The following is a 17,868-nucleotide window of genomic DNA, read 5'->3' as shown; positions in this document are numbered from 1 at the left end:
TTTTAATGGATTCAGCTGTTACTTACAAGGTATCTCATCTTGTAAAAAAGTTTTATTCTAGCATGAATGGAAGGGGATGTCAGACTGTCTGAAGATAACAAATACTAACGTAGCTATGCCAACAATAAAGCAAGTTTTGTAATACCAGTTTTCAAAGAAAGCATCTGGATCTGTTGAAGCAACATAATAGCGAAAAAGCAGTGATAAAAAAGTAGTAATAGCCTTGATATTTCAATATCTTGATTATAAGAGCTGCACACCTACAACTCACCTAAAATGTCATAGGAATTTATTTGAAGCCCAGCGAAGACAATGAGAGACTTTCCGTTGACTTTGATGGGCCTTGGTTCTGGTTAGCAGTGAATCAGTGACAACACTGGAAATTGAACCAGACCTTGATTCCCAGGCTAAAAGAGATGACAGTATCCCTTTCATTATATCAACTCACAGACAAGACATCCCTTTACAACTTCCTTTTCTTTCTTAATTAAAAAAAGAAAAAAAAATACCTCATTTCCCATGCCCCCAAATGTTGCCACTGTAGCTTGAGAAATGTCTTCAGTTTTTAGTGCTTTCATCTTCCAGACCAAGATGCTTTACAGTTCATCATACGGGTCTGAGGTTGATCAAACACAGAGCAGCACTCTCATTTATGAAGCTAGACATGTAATAGGAGGGAGATTTCCTGTAGAGCTGAGGAGCCATTTTTGCTAGTAAAACTGTATCTACACTAATGGGCTGTACTGCTTTAATTGTCATTATAAACAAAACAGTACATCTTTCTAGTGTAGACAAGGACTTAGCCTATCACTTGCCAATTACTCACTGCCATTATTATTTACGTACAAATGCCATGGCCCATCCATCGTTAGTTGCAGCTATGAGAGCAACAAGTCACCCCTGGGACTCCGGTTAGGGTGGCAAACCCTATGTTGCACCATGCACAGGCCTGTGCCTAAAAATGCAATCTGTCCCTTAGAAATAAATTGCTTGATTCTTCTTCAGTCGTCTGTTACAGCAGTTTTATGCTGGTGCAACTGCAATGGCACTATTCATGGGATAACTTAATACTCAACATGAGTAAGGCTGACAGTAGTAGTCCCATAAAAATCTGCAGAATGTCGGCTGGATTAGAATCTTTGAACTGATGTAAATGTATTATATTCATTTTACATACAGCTAGACAGTGATACATACACACACAAGTTCTTCCTATGATTTCTATGCCAGTGGTTTTTCCATATTTGGCCAAACTATTAAATGTATTCTAATGAAAAATGACATTGTTACCGAACTACACTATTGCAACATTATAAAGTCTACAGTTGCTTTAGTTACTTTTGGCAATGCAAATGATATAAAGGGCAGCTTGGTTTCATGAGTACGTTGTGATTAACTGGAAAACTAAGGGAAGGAAATTCTATTGGAATTACAAAAGTAGCACCAAATTGACATCAACAAATATTAAAAAACTTGATTACATCAAGTACCAGACTGGAAAATTCAGTGAGGCATCTTCTGTTCATTATCTCCAGTTATTTCAGCATTATTTTCCATTACTTTTTTCTCTTTCTCCAGTTTTACAAATCTTATCTGAGGATCTTGAGAAACAAGACAGACAGCAAGAATAGACATGCAAGCTGGATACAGACTACACAGGAATTCTTATCATGCTCTTTGATTCATCACTAATATGGTGAAAAGAACTAGAAGGGTTATGTGATTAATGAGGATCAAATGCATCCAAGAAGGGGGGGAAACAGCCCATAGGAATAATGCCAGTTTCTTAATCTACCAAACATGAAAGTCAACAGCTAGAAACATATTCCACAAATCAATTCAACCTTAGCGTAAAGCCAAAGGAAGATGAGATCAAATGTAAAAATATACAGACACTACAAGTTTTATTTCCATTATTTTCTTTTCAGCCAACTGAACAGTAATCAGTGGAAACCACTGTATTTTCTAGTTTATTAATTAAAATAGAAAACCAACTGAATTTCTTATTATTTGATACTGAACAATGTCAGGGCCTTTCCACAATGAGAGGGCTAGGAAAAGATAATCAGACTAGAGATTTACACTACATGATAGATGACAGAAAGACTAACACTCCTACAGATTTTCATGAGAGTTTGTTTGCTTCACTTTTGAAAGAAATAATGCAATTAGCAGAGTGCCTAAAGCACTATCAGCTTGATGCTGCAGATCTCATGCAGGTACCTCCTCCAGACTTTAACAAGAGTGCTGTCTGCAAATAAACTGCAAGCTCAGGCCTAAGGGAACACAAAGCCCTGCAGAATTGCATGGAATATTAGGCTGAGACTTCACAAGTTAAATTCAAAGTTTATTCCCACGTTTGTTACCTTTGAAGCAATATTTATTTTTCAGCAATGCTAACCATTACTTTGTTCTTTATGCTGCACATTAATAAGTGTACATCTGACTTGCAAAACAACAGAAGATAAGAAACTACTGGTAGGTCACTTGTTTAACTTATCCCTTGCAGCAATTAGTACTGCATTGTTCAGCCACTGCTCAGTTGCATAATATGACAACGTGTTGCAGAATCTATATGAGAATACAGGCCTGGATCCTTAGATCTTGCTGAACTACACTTGACAAAGGACCCAAGAATGGGTAGGGATGAAAGGTGGCTGTAGGTCACCTCTCTGCTCCCTGATTCTCACAGATAATGGGGCCAGTTCAGTCTCCAGTGCAAACTAGAGCACCCTCAGCCTTTACCTTCTGCTGTCTTTTAGTGCCCATTGCTCTAAACATGGCCCCGTACTCAGAGGGATCACAGAGAGACAGATGCACTGCTTTACGCCATCTAGAAATTTCCCTATGCCAAGGTAATGCCCAATTACAGCAGCTTTATGGCCTCTTTACAATGCAGGATTAGAACAAGGAGGGCAAAGTGTGAGCCAGAAACCAGCACATAGTGTATGGAAGATTCTGTACTGGCAATATTGGTCTAGATTACCTACTATTTTCCAGCTTTTAAGCAAAGATTTACTCTTAAAAGTGACCCTAAAATTGTTTGGTAGGGCTCTAGGTTTATTGTATCTCAATGCATTGCAGATCAAATCTGCTTGGTTTATAAAGATTTTTTTTCCTGCCTGCCCTGCAACCTGGGCTTTATAATTGCATCTACTCTAGACAACTGAACTGTTCTTAGCTGAACCAGTGTGATGGAATTGGTTTAAGCAGAAATGGCTCAGTACGTACATACTAACTGCTGACTTGTGCTGTTCAACATCATTTGGTTGCACTGTTATCCAAGTACCTATCCCACAGTTCCCCAGGCAGCTCCCAGTAGTGGCTTCAGAAAAATGTCAAAAGGTTTTGTGGGTTACCTCAAGGACACCAAAAGGAATTGTAAGAGACGAGCTCAAACTTTCATAATCCCTTGAGAAATTATCAGCTAACACCCTTTCAAAGCTATTTTCGCAAAAAGATTTCCCAAGTGGAATGCTCAGCTTGCACTCATTGCTCAGCAAGAAAGTTCTTTCTTGGAGCTTTTGAAAAGCTATTGAGAAACATCTGAGATAGGAGTTTTCCAGCAGAAACTGTGAAAAGCCAGAGACCAAGATGAGCAACTTGTAGAACTCATCAGACAGCTGCCAGATACTTGCTGAGTTCAGGTCTGCAAGTTGTATTTGTGGATTAAGTGAATATGTAGTAGTTGGATCTGGACTATGATCCCCATCAATGCGACAGTCATTCTTAAAGCCGGAGATGACCAGCAGCATAGCACTTTTGGAACTTTTTGCTGAGCTCACCCTTATACTGCTGCAATGGATTATGAGACTAAGAGCCACCATTCACTGTGCGAAAGTGAGTGGCAATCACTCTGTGAAAGCTGGCTCCCTAGATAGTTAGTTAGTTACTGGGGAACCAGACTGAGTCAGAAAGGTGAGGTGGAGGTTTGCAACCAATATATATTTTCTTGTAGGAGGATGTGATCTGGGTAGTTACTGCAGGAGAGATCACGAGACCTGCCAAATCCATAGGTTTTACCAATACACTACAGGTCTGTGAAAAACCTCCACCTCATTGAGGATGGGAGAATGGTAGCATGTTTTTGCATTTGTTGTGGATTTTTTCCTGCACTTTCCCCACCCCACCATATGAATAGCTGCAAGTATAATTATGATGAATACAGATCTCTTATCGTTTCAAAATTATTGAAGCTTTTTCCTCTCTCCATTTTTTAAAAATGGAGATCTACAGGTATTGAGTAAGAAAGAAATTATGCATTACTAATGATATTGTGACTCCTTTTACTATTTGTACACTACATTTTCTAATAAATTATCTTTTTGTGATTCAGAATTTATTCATCTGATATAAGGGTATCTCAATATTTTATTAACTTCAAGCTAACCATAAAAGTAAACACAGTATAATACATATAGCTTACTATCTTGAATTTTCTTTCCAATGAATTCATTAAACTTTTTTTATTCAAATCTTCATTTCATTTTGTATTCTGCAAACATTACTTGTTAGTGTGCTACAAAAATTGTAAACAGTTCTGAACTACACTCACATTACCAACTTTCCTCAGGATGCAAAACAATTATGAAAAAAAGAAAGATCTTGACTGACACACTGTGGCAAAAAGAACTGAACTTATACAGAAATGCACAGTATTTACCGCCATCATCAGAATCATCCTTGGATATCCACCATGGCACAGGATCTTTCTTCTTCAATTCCTTTCTCCTGGGCTGTCCCAGTGTCTCAAGAATGGTGGATTTTGTCTTTGAATTTTCAAATGAATCATCTGAAAGAGACTGAATCAGAAGTATACAGAATTAAAAATAGTTCTGTGTACATTTTGATGTGATTTAAAATCACAGAAATGTATGACTAGATTGGACCTTGGAATATCATCTAGTCTATCTCCTTGTGGTGAGGCAGGACCCTGTGTACCTAGACCATCCCCCTAACAGGTGTCTGTCTTAAAAACCTCCAATGATGGGGATAGGTTAGTTTAATCATCATCATGGGTATGAGGAAAAACTTTCTAACCTAATCTCCCTTGCTATAGATTAAACCCATTACTTCTTGTCCTACCTTCAATGGATACAGAGAACAATTTATCACTGTCCTCTATAAAACAACAGTCTTCAAATATGTTAAGGGCTATCAGATCAGTAGTCTTCTTTTCTCAAGACAACATACCCAGTTTTTTTTTTAACCTCTCCTTATAGGTCACAGGTTTTCTAAACCTTTTATCATTTTTTATGTTATCCTCTGAATTCTCTCCCATTTCTCCACATCTTCTTTAAAGTGTGGTACCCAAAACTGGACACAGTATTGCAGCTGAGGTCTCACGATTCAGAGAGTAGAGTAGGACAATTACCTCCGGTGTTTTACACACAACACTCCCAATAATACACCCCAGAATGATATTAGCCCTTTCCACAACTGTATCACACTGTTGACTCATTCAATTTTGATCCACTATAACCCGCAGATGCTTTTCAGTAGTATTGTCACCTAGCCAATGATTCCCCATTTTGTAGCTGTGCATTTGATTTTTTTTTCTTCCTAAGTGGAGTTCTTTGCACTTCCCTTTATTTAATTCCATTTTGTTGAATTCAGACCAATTCTTCAGTTTGTCAAGGTGATTTTGAATTCTAATCCTGTCCTCCAAAGTGCTAGAAACCCCCACTCCCAGCTTGGAGTCATAAGCAATTTTATGAGCACACTCTCCATTCCATTATCCAAGTCATTCATGAAAATACTGAATAGTACTGGACCCTGGACAGACCCCTGCCAGGCCCCACTAAATACATGCCCGGTCCCTCCCAGTTTGACAGCAAGTCATTGATAACTAATCTGAATACAGTCTTTCAACCAGTTGTGCACCCACCTTATAGTAATTTCATCTAGACCATATTTTCACAGTTTCCTTAATGAGAATGTCATGTGGGACTGTGTCAAAAGCCTTATTAAAAATCAAGATATATCATGTCTATAGCCTCCTCTCTATTCACTAGGCCAGTAACTTTGTCAAAGAAGGAAATTAGGTTGCTTTGGCATGATTTAATTTGACAAATCCATGATGGCTGTTACTTATAACCTTACTCTCCTCTGGGTACTGACAAATTTAGTTACTTTTAATTTTTTTCTGGATTTAGATTATATTTTTAATTGAGGCTCAGACTATTATAAAAAGGGCATAATGGAACATTTCCATTGTGTTTTCAACATAACTAAAAATTAATCCATGATCTTTTGGTAGAGTTGTCCAGGAGCCTCCCTTGATTCCACACAGTCCATCCTTTTTGGCTTTTCATATTCATAAAGTTGTACAAGAGAACAATAACTGCACTAGGATATGGAGTAATACCGTGTACTATATTTCTACCACTGATGTTTAATTGATGACAGTTGGTTCTGCAAAAATTATCTGATCAGCAGCATACATTTTCAATTTAATAATGTAATCAGATTTTTATTTTATTTTTGTGACAGTGTAAGAATCTATGCACAGTAATTATTTAAATAAAAAACTTGGGCCAAATCTTGATCATGTCCCTCCAGACCACAGAAGATGATGTATAGTTTGGCCTGACTTTGTACCCTGAGCAGCACTGTTAAAGTTCCAAAGGTAAGTCACTCCCCAGCCCTTACCCTCTGAAATAACCACTGAAGCCTTCTTCACCTCTCTGATAGTGGGCAGAATTCAGAACTCCACTCTGTGCTTTCCATGCTCTTGGGAATTAAATCAGGTAGACAGTATGCCTGAGCAGTTCCTCCCTGACTATCAAGTTGGTGTCAATGCACAACTAACAGTTAGCCATAGGGATTCGGACTGGTAGGTCCAACTCAGAGCCAATCAGACCACTGGAGCAAAGTTTTAAACTCCGACTAACTGAGATAACTGGGAAGAAGCGTGGAGAGGAAAGATCCACAGCCAGTCTACTAGGTCACAAGTAGACCTGACCCATTCCCACAGAGCCAACTTCTGTTCCTTTTCTCCGACTCCCAGGACAGCTCTGGGGGAGTTATGGCAGAAACAAGGTCACAGTGAACTTTTCAGATGCTGAGTGGGGGAAGAAAGAATGGCAGGAATAAGCCTCACATATCCCTATCCCCACCAGAAACTCATTTGCATGAATTTCTCTTATCACTGCCACCCTCAAGTAGTTCTACAATACACTTCCAATCAGTTGATTCAGTGCAGGGTGGATTTTATGTGCTACTCCATAGTTTCACATGATGAGCTAAGCCAATAATATTTTTTTAAAAATTCATTAAACAAACTTAAGATAAATGCAAAAAAAAAAAAAAAAAAGTTACAGCAATGTTAAGTTTATACAGTTGTAAGAGTCAGCAAAGACCAGAAATGCAAGAGGCAGGGGTTCCCGCAGCTATGGCGGACACTACTGTATATACTATTCCTATTTTTCTCTCCTAACTGTGTAGGTTAACCCTGCATATTATTGCTTACATTGTTAAATATACCAGGATGTGTCACATGGGTAAATTAATACCATTATAGAAATCTTAATTTTTATAGTTATATTTCTGGACTTCTGGTCATTTTATCAGTGGAGTCTTGATACTGGAATCAGCCAAGTTTTGTGTATTTAATAAGTATGAAGCCAAGAGGCAGTTAGCATTATTATAATTACTGCAAGGGCCACCCATATATTAAGATCTAAATGAGCTGAGAATATCCAGAAATCAAATGTGAATGGTCCAAAAAGGAACAATCCTTTAGCAAATGCTAACAAATGGAACAGTTCCACAAAGATAATAATATTACGGTACTCTAACCAACATCTCCAAAACCTACCATTGTTTCTGTACAATTTTTTAAAAATTAAGTTTTACAAGAATAAAAGTCTATCATATTTTCAATAGCCTCAGAGAAAGAATCTTTAAACACTGAAAGCCCTGCAATATGAATACTAAGTAATTTAATAAAAACTTGTAAATTATAAAGCTAAAAAATGACAGCACATACTGTAAACTCTTTTGGCTGAATTGCTCAACAGGACAGAATAAAACACATTTTTTTCAAAATAATTTCCTTATTCTAGTCATAACACAGGTATTATAGTACCACTGTCTTACAAGGAATGAGTGGCTCTCTCTAGCTGGGAGAGATCGACAGGTGCTTGATGCAAGTTCTGCTATCACTTGCTGTTTCTTTTATGACTAACTGTATCCTTTACTCAGCAAGCAGGATATGCATGATGATGATACTCCTTGGAGTATCATAACTGAAGAAACTGAAACCCCCAGATGTTGTGATTCAAATCTGGAAATTGTCTATGTCCAGCCATCTTGTCAACTGCAAATAGTAAAGTAACACCTGGGATAGCAAACTCTTACACAAAAATCACTACATATTTTCCCCAATAATGGCATTTGTCTGATCACTAAGACTTACTGAAAATGCTTATTTTTAAAAAAGAAAAACAGAGACGACAAAAAAAACCCTCACAACCTTTTTTTCCTCAACAGTGAATTCTCAATACTAGTTTGGATAGCTAAATAAACTTAATGTTGCCCCTCAAAAATACTGAGAAGGTAGAGTCGTCAAGCAGAATCAATTATTTTATTTCCCACTAAACGATAATGGTACTTATTAATAGTTAGCAGACAGCTAAAAAAAGATTAATTTAAAAAACATGCATAAAGTCAGACCAATTCTTTAGGAATTTGGACACCAATTCTGTAATCATTTAAGCACTTGCTTAACTTACTACTATGAAGCAGTCCGTTGTCAATGACACTACACACAGCAGTAAAATTAAGCAAATGCAGAAGTGCCTGCAGGATCAGATCCTTGGCATTTAACACTTCACAGAGTAAGAGTGTTCCAGTCATTTAATGATAAACATCAAAGTATTAAGTATCAGAGGGGTAGCCGTGTTAGTCTGGATCTGTAAAAGCAGCAGAGAGTCCTGTGGCACCTTATAGACTAACAGACGTACTGGAACATGAGCTTTCGTGGGTGAATACCCACTTCGTCGGATGCGCACACGAAAGCTCATGCTCCAATACATCCGTTAGTCCATAAGGTGCCACAGGACTCTTTCCCATCAAAGTATTGTTTTCTTGAAAATTTTACATTAGTTTTTTTTAAATTATTTTTCTTAGCACACGCTTGTATTACACACATCATTTTATACATACAATCTTCTAAAAGGATCAAGATTCCCTCAACATGTAGTATTAGTCTTTCAAACATTACTCTGCAGGTTCTCCAATTAAGTGAATAAACCTCCCTTTCTGAATCAATCTCTTTTTTCAGCTGCCTGATTATCACTGCAGAGCAGCAAAAAAATCAGGCTATGGCTCTTCAGAGCTCCGCTTGCAGTTGTCATGAAGCCTGAAGCAAAGCAACTGGAGTGCTGAGCATGGGAACACTCTCCATATTGTGTGACACACAGAAATCTCAGTAAGGATCACTGATATAGCCCAAGTCAGTTTTCTCAATGTGCAGGGAGAGGCTTGACAGGAACTAGGCATGGGGCGGATGAGGGAAGCACACTGAAGAGGAAAACTCTGTGGGGCATGGAAGGAGGTAGGACTTGGAAGCAGAGGTGTATGGGGCAACCTAGCCTGTTTATAGGAGGCTATGGCAGTGAACACAAGTTTTTACAGTAGGACATGGAGAATGAATACAACTGTGCCGAGGAACTGGACTGTATGGGGGAAGTGACAATATATGCAAGAGAATACATATATAACCACTGGTAGCAATCTATTTGAATAACTACAATTTCTTTAAAATTTTGAAAAATCTCCCCAAAAGACTTCCCTGATAGCCAGTTAAAGCTGCTCAAGAGCATGCAACACCATAATAAAAAAAGACAGGAAATCACGAATTTAGTGCTCACACAACCCTGGCAATTATGATTTTGCCTTCTTCACATTCTTTCACCGAGCATATATGCCTCTGCCTCCCAACAAAACAGACAGCTTTAACTCCAGCCACAACTATCAGCTTCTGCAAAGGCAACACCAAAACACCGTACTTCTTCAGTAAAACACAGAATCATAGAATTGTAGAACTGGAAGGCACTCAAGGCAAGGCTAAGTATTATCCAGACCATCCCTGACATGTGTTTGTCTAACCTGATTTTAAAGATCTTTAATGATGGAGATTCCACAACTTCCTTAGACAATTTATTCCAATGCTTAACCACTCTGACAGAAAGTTTTTTCTAATGGCCAACTTAAACTGCTCTTGCTGCAATTTAAGCCCACTGAGTCTTGTCCTATCCTCAGAGGTTAAGGAGAATAATTTTTCTCACCCCTCCTTGTAACAATTTTTATGTGCTTGAAAAAACTTATCAGAGTCTTCTCTTCTCCAGACTAAATCCAACTATTTTCAATCTTCCCTCACAGCTCACGTTTTCCAGACCTTTAACAATTTTTGTTGCTCTTTCTTCAATTTGTCCACATCTTTCCTGAAATGTAGTGCCCAGAACTAGACACAATACTCCAAATTGAGGCGCAAATAACATGGAGTAGAGTGGAAGAACTATTTCTCGTGTCTTGCTTACAATACTCCTGCTAATATATCTCAGAATGTTTGTTTTTTCTCTCACCATTTCCGTAACAGAACACCACTAAAAACATCAGTGTAGTAACTATTTATTCACACTGTTGTCAGAAACAGCAGAATTTGGCCTTTAAAGCTGACGGAGTACCTTAAGTTCAAAAATGCCATTTTGGTTTCCCAATCTCTCTATACAATGCTGTTCAATCCCTAGGGCTGTAGGGATTCCCCCTAGCTGCATACTCCAGGCAGGGATAGAAACCAGCCTCTGAAAACCAAAAGCTTCAGAGCTACCAAGAAGAAGGAGCCTCCTGACTAGCACAACTCTGCCATGTAGTTTAATTACTTACATAATATGTTAATATTTTAAACATTCATGTATCATTTTACTTGGTGTCCACTGTCTTACATCACATAGGCCCCATGCACCATCGCTGCATCCCTAGTCAGAAAAGGGCCCGATTAAGTAAGTGTGGCTCACATCATGCTCTTATGTACACACTAAAATGTCAATAAACCACAGAAGGAGTTCCAAAGTCATAAGCCCTGAATCCAGCCACCAGAGCCTACGAGATCAACCCTAATTGCACCCCAGTAGATCTCAATTACCAAAACAGGCAATAGGGAAAAATGTGGACAATCTCTAAGGTAGCAACATCCAGACCATTTGAGGCCTTAATTAGGGTAAACAAAAGATTGAACTATACTCAGAAACAAGCTGGAAGACACTGGAGAGCAATAGCAAAATGAGCTCAGAGTCTTCCCTGCTTAAAAGGCAGGAAAAAACATTTTCCATTAGTCAAAGCTTCCAAGTGTCCTTCAAGAGTGCTCAACACATACAATAGTAGTGAAGTAGAAGAGAAAAATGAATGGAAACTGTAGCAAGGTCTGCATCAGAAAGAAGAGATCACAATTGCTTGGCTAGCCAAAGAACGCTCAGAGCTGCTAACCAGAAGCAATGATGGATCTAGTAAAATACTGAGAAATTATGAATTGCTTTGACAATAGACAGGCATACCTCAACAAACAGAGCATACAACCCCTGCCAAATCCTCCAGATGTTTCCCCACTACTAACAAGCACCATTTCCATCTTATCTGGACTGACCCTAAGACAATTTGTTCTAATTCATATGCTGGGAAAGTAACAGACTACATAATATAGCGCCAGTAAAAGAAATGCAGAGCTGGAGATTTATGGTGTTTTGATTTGTCAGAACCAGGAGTCTGGAAAATTTGGACACTTTTGGCTAGATGTGACTCTTCGCTAAACACTGGGAATCAGCAGTGATAAAACCCTTCAGCCTAAAGCTTTCAAACCACTATAGTTGGCTTCCCTTTTGTTAGGTTTATTTTATAGCAATAATTTTATTAGAATTTAGAGCAGTTTTTAAGTGAAATTATATATTTAAAAATAATATAGGAAAAATACCAGATGAAAGTAGTTTTAAATGCAAATTGCAATTTTATATGCATACGGAAAAGTTGCTATTGGTCTCATTCCATGTATTTTAAATCAAGTAGATCAATTTTAAACATCTGCTACTAGTGCTGAGTGTGGCTCTCAAATTTAATACCTTGAATGTCATCACAATTAATTATATCATAAAATCATGTAGCAATTGAGCTTTCTAAGGACCCAATCCACCAAACACATGCACACAGGCTTAAAGTTAAGCACAAAAACATCCCATCGACATCACTGGCACTACTTGCATGTTTGAAGTTAAGCAGGTCTGTAAGTCTTTGTGCAATCACTACTTGAGAGAATTATTTAATATAATATAGCTGTGTCATGTCTCTCCTGCTCCACCACACATTTTAATGGAGTAAAAAAGATATGTAATCAAGTTCATAGTAAAATGTAAAAATGTAAACATACCTCCTTCAGAAACTGTTCAAACTGTTCATCTAGTTCTTCTTTTGAAAACCGATGAGCCATAGTCAGCAGCTCCAACTTAATTTCCAAAACAGTTCAATTACTAAATACTAAAATTAAAAATAAAAATGCAGTTAATGAGGCAGTGCTTTTGAAATCACAAAACAGCTTGGTGATTTCCTACTAGTTTTTCATGCAGGAAACATTAAAAGTTGTCTACCAAGACTAAACTATACCACATTTCTCCTAAATACTGTATTTACTGCAAATGAAGGTCCAAGCACCACATCTGGATTGCCTAGAACCACAGACTTAAATACCAGCAGGACTGATTTAGCCCTTAAACCTTGTGAGGTTAATAAATACGAACATTTTCTCATCCTTCATATTCCTCTTCAAAATGTAGCTCTTCCACCAATGTTACCAGGAAGGGAATGTTTCATTTATAACAAAAGGGGAGAAAAACATCATAAACATCAGTTTGCATCTATACCATGTACACTTGCACAGTGTTTCATGTATTTTAATTGCTGTCTATGTTTGTTTGCCAAAATTGTGAATGCTCTGAGGCAGGAGACTTTCTTGTTAGTGTGTCCAGCACTGACCACACTGCTAGAGCATAACAAATAAATAATGTAATCAGTGGAAGTCTTTCAGGTTAGCTCTTAAAGACAGAAATTCTGTCTGTTCTGCATTCACACTGAAAAGTTAATAGTGCTTTTTGTGAATGGAGGATTTGTATTGGTTTTTGAAAGCAAATATTCCCCAGCCTCTCAACATTATGCAGCTTTTAGATATCACACTGCAGACTCAAAGTGGCTGTTTTATAGTGGTGCCATATATAGTTTTGAAGTACTCTGGGATCCTTCAGAGTGAGAAGTGATATAATAAATTCAAAGATTAAGGATTTTCAGATAAGGTTTTACTATTAAATATGAACTTTTTCAAGTACAGATCCTTTTCAGAACATAGAACTCTTACCTAACTAGTAAACTGATTTTGACAGGCAAGTTCTGATAACTGTTTCCTGCTTTAACTCTTACTTCATCCAAAGACTACCCAACACTTTGGCAGTACTAAAGAAAATTACTGCAAAGAATGCCGTCTTTGAATTAAATAAGATACCCTTATGTAAGCACTTGGAAAGAGTCTTAAAAAAACACAGTAAAAGGATTAAGAATGTTACCTCTCATGACACACATAATCCAGTATGATTTTATATTTTTACAACAAAGAGTCTTGTGAGCTGTGACATTTTAATGTTACTACCTATGCCAACTGCTTAAGCAAGTGGAGAATTTTTCTTAGCAAGCTTGCAAATAAATAATGAGTCCTGATCATCTTACATTTTACCATGGTTTCCTGCGCATTACATATATACACACACACTTCTTATAAATATTTACATTGCATCTTATACAATTTCATCTGATGTTTGATTTTTCAAAAAGTTTTTTTTAAATTCAGTTGACATCCATTTGCCCACATGTAATGCCAATTAACTAAAACCAATCCCCCACTTCCTTAAAAGACTTTAGGCAAATTTCACCCTTAATAAGTAATAACCTTATATTTATGACTTTAACGTAGAAGGATCTCAAAGTGCTTTGCAAACAATACATACACACACAAAATCACAAAATGAAGCCGTTTCTGGAATGGAGGAGGGTGGTTGCCTGGCAGTACATTGCATCATTGCAGGAAGGGGAAACTTTGGCTAGGGGATTGTTAAAAGCCTTTATCTCGTGGCAAATGCCATAATATTTCTAATATCTCATATTAAAGACACACAAAGAGTACGCAGAACTCAAGTTTATCTTCCCAGGAATGATGGAAAACTGACTTAGCCCTGCTGGGATTTGAAGCTGTGATCACAGAATCATAGATTATCAGGGTTCAAAGAGACCTCAGGAGATTGTCTAGTCCAATCCCCTGCTCAAAGCAGAACTTTTTTTGTTTTTGTTTTTTTTATTTCACTGCCTTGGGAATGTACTTGGCACATGTTTATTTTACTATTAATCCAAAAATATCACCAAAGGAGTCAAAATCTTCAAACAGATAGAACCTGTTGTTATATTTTTATAAGACCTAATAGAAACATTTGCATAACTTGTACTTCATACTGTTTTGTGTTTGAATTCACACATTCCTGAAATCCAAACTCAACATCAGTGAACTAACATTTGAAAGCCATGAACTGCACAGTCTATTTCCAATGCCTCAGCGGAATAAACCACAGGAAGTAAACAACAGCAATGGTAACTGGTGAATGGGATGTTTAAAATCTATTCAGTTTCAAGTGATCAGGAGGGCTCTTAACAGACGGCACAAGTGGGGAGGTCGCTTTTCAAAAGCATGAAATTTAGTCTTATGCTGGGTGGGGGGGGGGGGGGGGGAGAAAGAGGGCAGTGTCCTTTTAGTCTACATCTGCCCGTGCCTATTTATTTCGTTTTTTAAAAGGTTCCAACCCAGCACGGTGGGTCGAGCTACAGCCTTTATACACATTCCAACAGGGCCCAAGAGCTCAGCAGAAGAAACCCCCAGTCTCCCAGTGAATGGAGGCCTAGGCCCACAGCATCAGGAAAGGTGGGGTAGCTTAGTCGCATGCTCCCCTGGGCAGGTGGGCGCCTCTCTCCCCTGGGCCGGGGCAGGGCAGCGGCGTTTCAGGCAGCAGGTCTCCCGGCTTCCCAGGGCAGGTGCACAGCGGAGCGGCCTCGGGCTCCCGCAAGCGCCGCGCGGACAAGTTTATCAGTAGCACCTGGAGCGCTGTTGCTGGGCGTCCAGAGGGCGCTGCCTCCGGCCGGCCACCTACCTATGCCGGGCCGAACCGCCGGCGGCAGCTTCCCTTGAAAAACCGGCAGGTTTGTCTCAGGCGCCGGAACTAGGTTACCTAGGTAACAGACCTCGCTCAGCTCGGCCACCGTAGCTCCCGCGCCCAACGGCCAGGCTCAGCGGCAGTAGTCACGTGACGTCTTCCTCGGACCCGTTGAGGATCACGTGAGGAAGCCAGTCCCGCAGCTGCCATTCCTATGGAGGCAAACTCGCCGCTGTCCTGCCGCCCAGTGGGGGCATCGGCGCCTCTCGCCTCCCCGTGCTTCGCTAACCGGTCTGAACGAGGGGGCTCCCGCGAGTTTAGGGGGCCACGTGATCCAGTCCCCCTCTCCCGTGAGGGCGTCATGTGACCTGTGTGTGCCGACACCCGCGGGCGGAGTGGAGGGATTGAGCGAGGGGGAAAGGGGAACAGCGCCCCCTGCCGCAGGGAGGGGGAACCATGCGGGCCACAGGGAGGAGCGCGGCGGCGGGCGGAGCCGCCCCTCAGAGAGTAGAAGGGAGCGGGGATCACAGCCATGGGCCGTGCGGACCTGCCCCGCTCCCTCCCCCATCAACTGCCGCGCCGGACGCCAGGGCTCCCCGGCTACAGCGATCTGCCGTCGGGGCGGGAGGGTAACGCAGGGACTGCGGCGGCGCGCGGCCCGGCCTCGGAGCTCATCGGAGCCGCTTGCGCTACAGGTGTTCGCTGGCTGATCCGTCAGCTGGCGTCCCGCCGGCGCAGCGGGGTTACCGCACCCACAGCAGCGTGCGCCCCCCCAGCCCCCCGATGAGTAGTGACATATCAGTCACAAAACCACCCCCCACAACAGCCAAACAAACAGAACAGCCACGACGTTGAAACGTTAGCGAGCCGTCAGCGGTGCAGCATTTAATTTACTTATCCCGTTTCAGATCGTTACACCGGGTTATTTTTTTCTAGCATGTACTAGCTAGCGTGTTTTACAAACTTTTCCTTACGAAAAGCTGACTATATAAAAACAGAAAATGGGCTTTTTCCTTTGCTTTGCTGCTAAAACTGCACCTTTAACAAGAGTATACAATTGTTATAACTGAGCGATAATATAACATCCGACAAAGTGGGTATTCACCCACGAAAGCTCATGCTCCCAAAGTCTGTTAGTCTATAAGGTGCCACAGGACTCTGCTTCTTTTACATAATATAACTTGAATCTGTTAGCAAAGTGCTGATTTAAAATCTTTTGAAAATAAAGCAGTTTGGTATGCTTAAGTGACTGTTACTGCTTCTTTTATTCAGTGGGTGTGAAACCTGACCCTGGGGTGAAGTTGTCCCCTCTAGACTTTGGTTCCTCGCCCCATGACCCAGACTTTTCATAGGTCTACATGCTCCACTCCCCCCTCCGCAACTTTGCATATGTAATCACATATGTTCTGTATGCTGATACTTCTTTGCCCATCTCCCTCCAATGTTTCTGAAATAATGTCCCTGACTTGAGTCCTGCATAATGACAAAATAATCAGGTTTTATACAGCTGTCCTTCATGGGAGTATGGAATCTATTCCCCCAGCTTAGGGCAGTGCTCCCTATACTGCTGGGGTGAATGTGGTCCTCAGGGATAAACTGAAATCTGGTTTTGGTTGAAGATGTCCATCATGCACCTAGCTATTTGTATCATTAGAGTATAGCTCATAAATGCACTACTGGGCTTCTGGCAATTATCTCTTATCTTAGACAGCATTGGATTTAAAAAAACAAACAAATACTAAAGTGCCTTTGTAAAATGCATGAAAAAGGTTCAGATGTCTAGCCTACCAACTTCCACGCTTTTCAGTTAAAGAAGACTGTAGTACTTCACTCTGAAACTCTACGGAGCTTACACTGACCCAAAAAGATCATGGCTGGAAACCAGCGGAGCTGCCTGAGGTCACAGAAGATTTGCTTGGGCTTTCTGAGACTTACTGTCTGAGACATCCTGCTGCTAATTATAGGTGTAAGGGAGGGCAGGCACTGCAGGAGGACTATTGGCAAATGAATGAAAAGCAGGCAGTGTTCAGAAGCGGCATCTAAGAATTGTAAATAGATGGGTTTTGGCATAGATGCTCTGATGTCACCTCTGAAAGCCGCTCCATCTATCTCTGCTTGTTTCATCAGGGACAGAGTTGGTGGTCCTTTGGCAAATCTTGTTATCTAGGCTGCCTGAAGCCGGAGGCTGGAACTGAGCAGCAGGAACAGAGATACAGGACTTTAGCTTTGTTTTTCATTCCATTGCTGGCAGTTCTTCTAAGTACAGAAAGTTTACTGTTCTTTTTGTTCCTTTATTCCAGAAGTTGTGCTGGAGCCTGTGGATGGAATACTCAGCCAAAATGGAATTTAGTGCACAGTATTTCATTCAGTTGCCATTTCAGGTCTCTGCTGAGACCCTCATTGCTTCCATTCAAGTCGACTTCTGGGACTAACGTGATGGCCACTTCTAACCAAAGAGCTGTTAGTCAAGGATATGAGAGACATATCACTTGAAGAATTAGTCTGCTAATATTTAGCAAAAAGCAAAAGACAGTACATTTCTTGGTGCCAGTAGTGACAAGAACAAGCAACACCTTCTTGCATTCACAAACAACCCCTTTCTAAAACCTTTCCAACATTTCTGCTTCAAATTTTG

At 40.1% G+C, this 17,868-nt stretch overlaps 1 protein-coding gene across 8 annotated transcripts in view; it reads right to left on the bottom strand.

Moving 5' to 3' along the window:
• Window positions 1-16,159, bottom strand: part of CEP162 (centrosomal protein 162) — a 92,295-nt gene extending 76,136 nt beyond the window's left edge. For 7 of the 8 annotated variants that reach the window (XR_007773971.1, XM_050950080.1, XM_050950082.1 and 4 more), the window contains exons 1-3: window positions 15,231-16,159; window positions 12,422-12,528; window positions 4,664-4,802 (exon numbers count right to left, since the gene is read on the bottom strand). Coding sequence is in view for 6 of the 8 variants with exons in the window: in XM_050950080.1 (XP_050806037.1) it covers window positions 4,664-4,802; window positions 12,422-12,481 (199 nt within the window). In the remaining 2 variants the exon portion in view is untranslated. The remainder of the gene's footprint in view (window positions 1-4,663; window positions 4,803-12,421; window positions 12,529-15,230) is intronic. The other variant, XM_050950083.1, reaches the window with a different exon arrangement.
• Window positions 16,160-17,868: the final 1,709 nt, after the last annotated feature.

The sequence above is a fragment of the Gopherus flavomarginatus genome, chromosome 4 (genome assembly GCF_025201925.1).
Source record: "Gopherus flavomarginatus isolate rGopFla2 chromosome 4, rGopFla2.mat.asm, whole genome shotgun sequence".
Classification (NCBI taxonomy): domain Eukaryota; kingdom Metazoa; phylum Chordata; order Testudines; family Testudinidae; genus Gopherus; species Gopherus flavomarginatus.
This window is presented reverse-complemented; position numbering and strand designations above follow the sequence as displayed.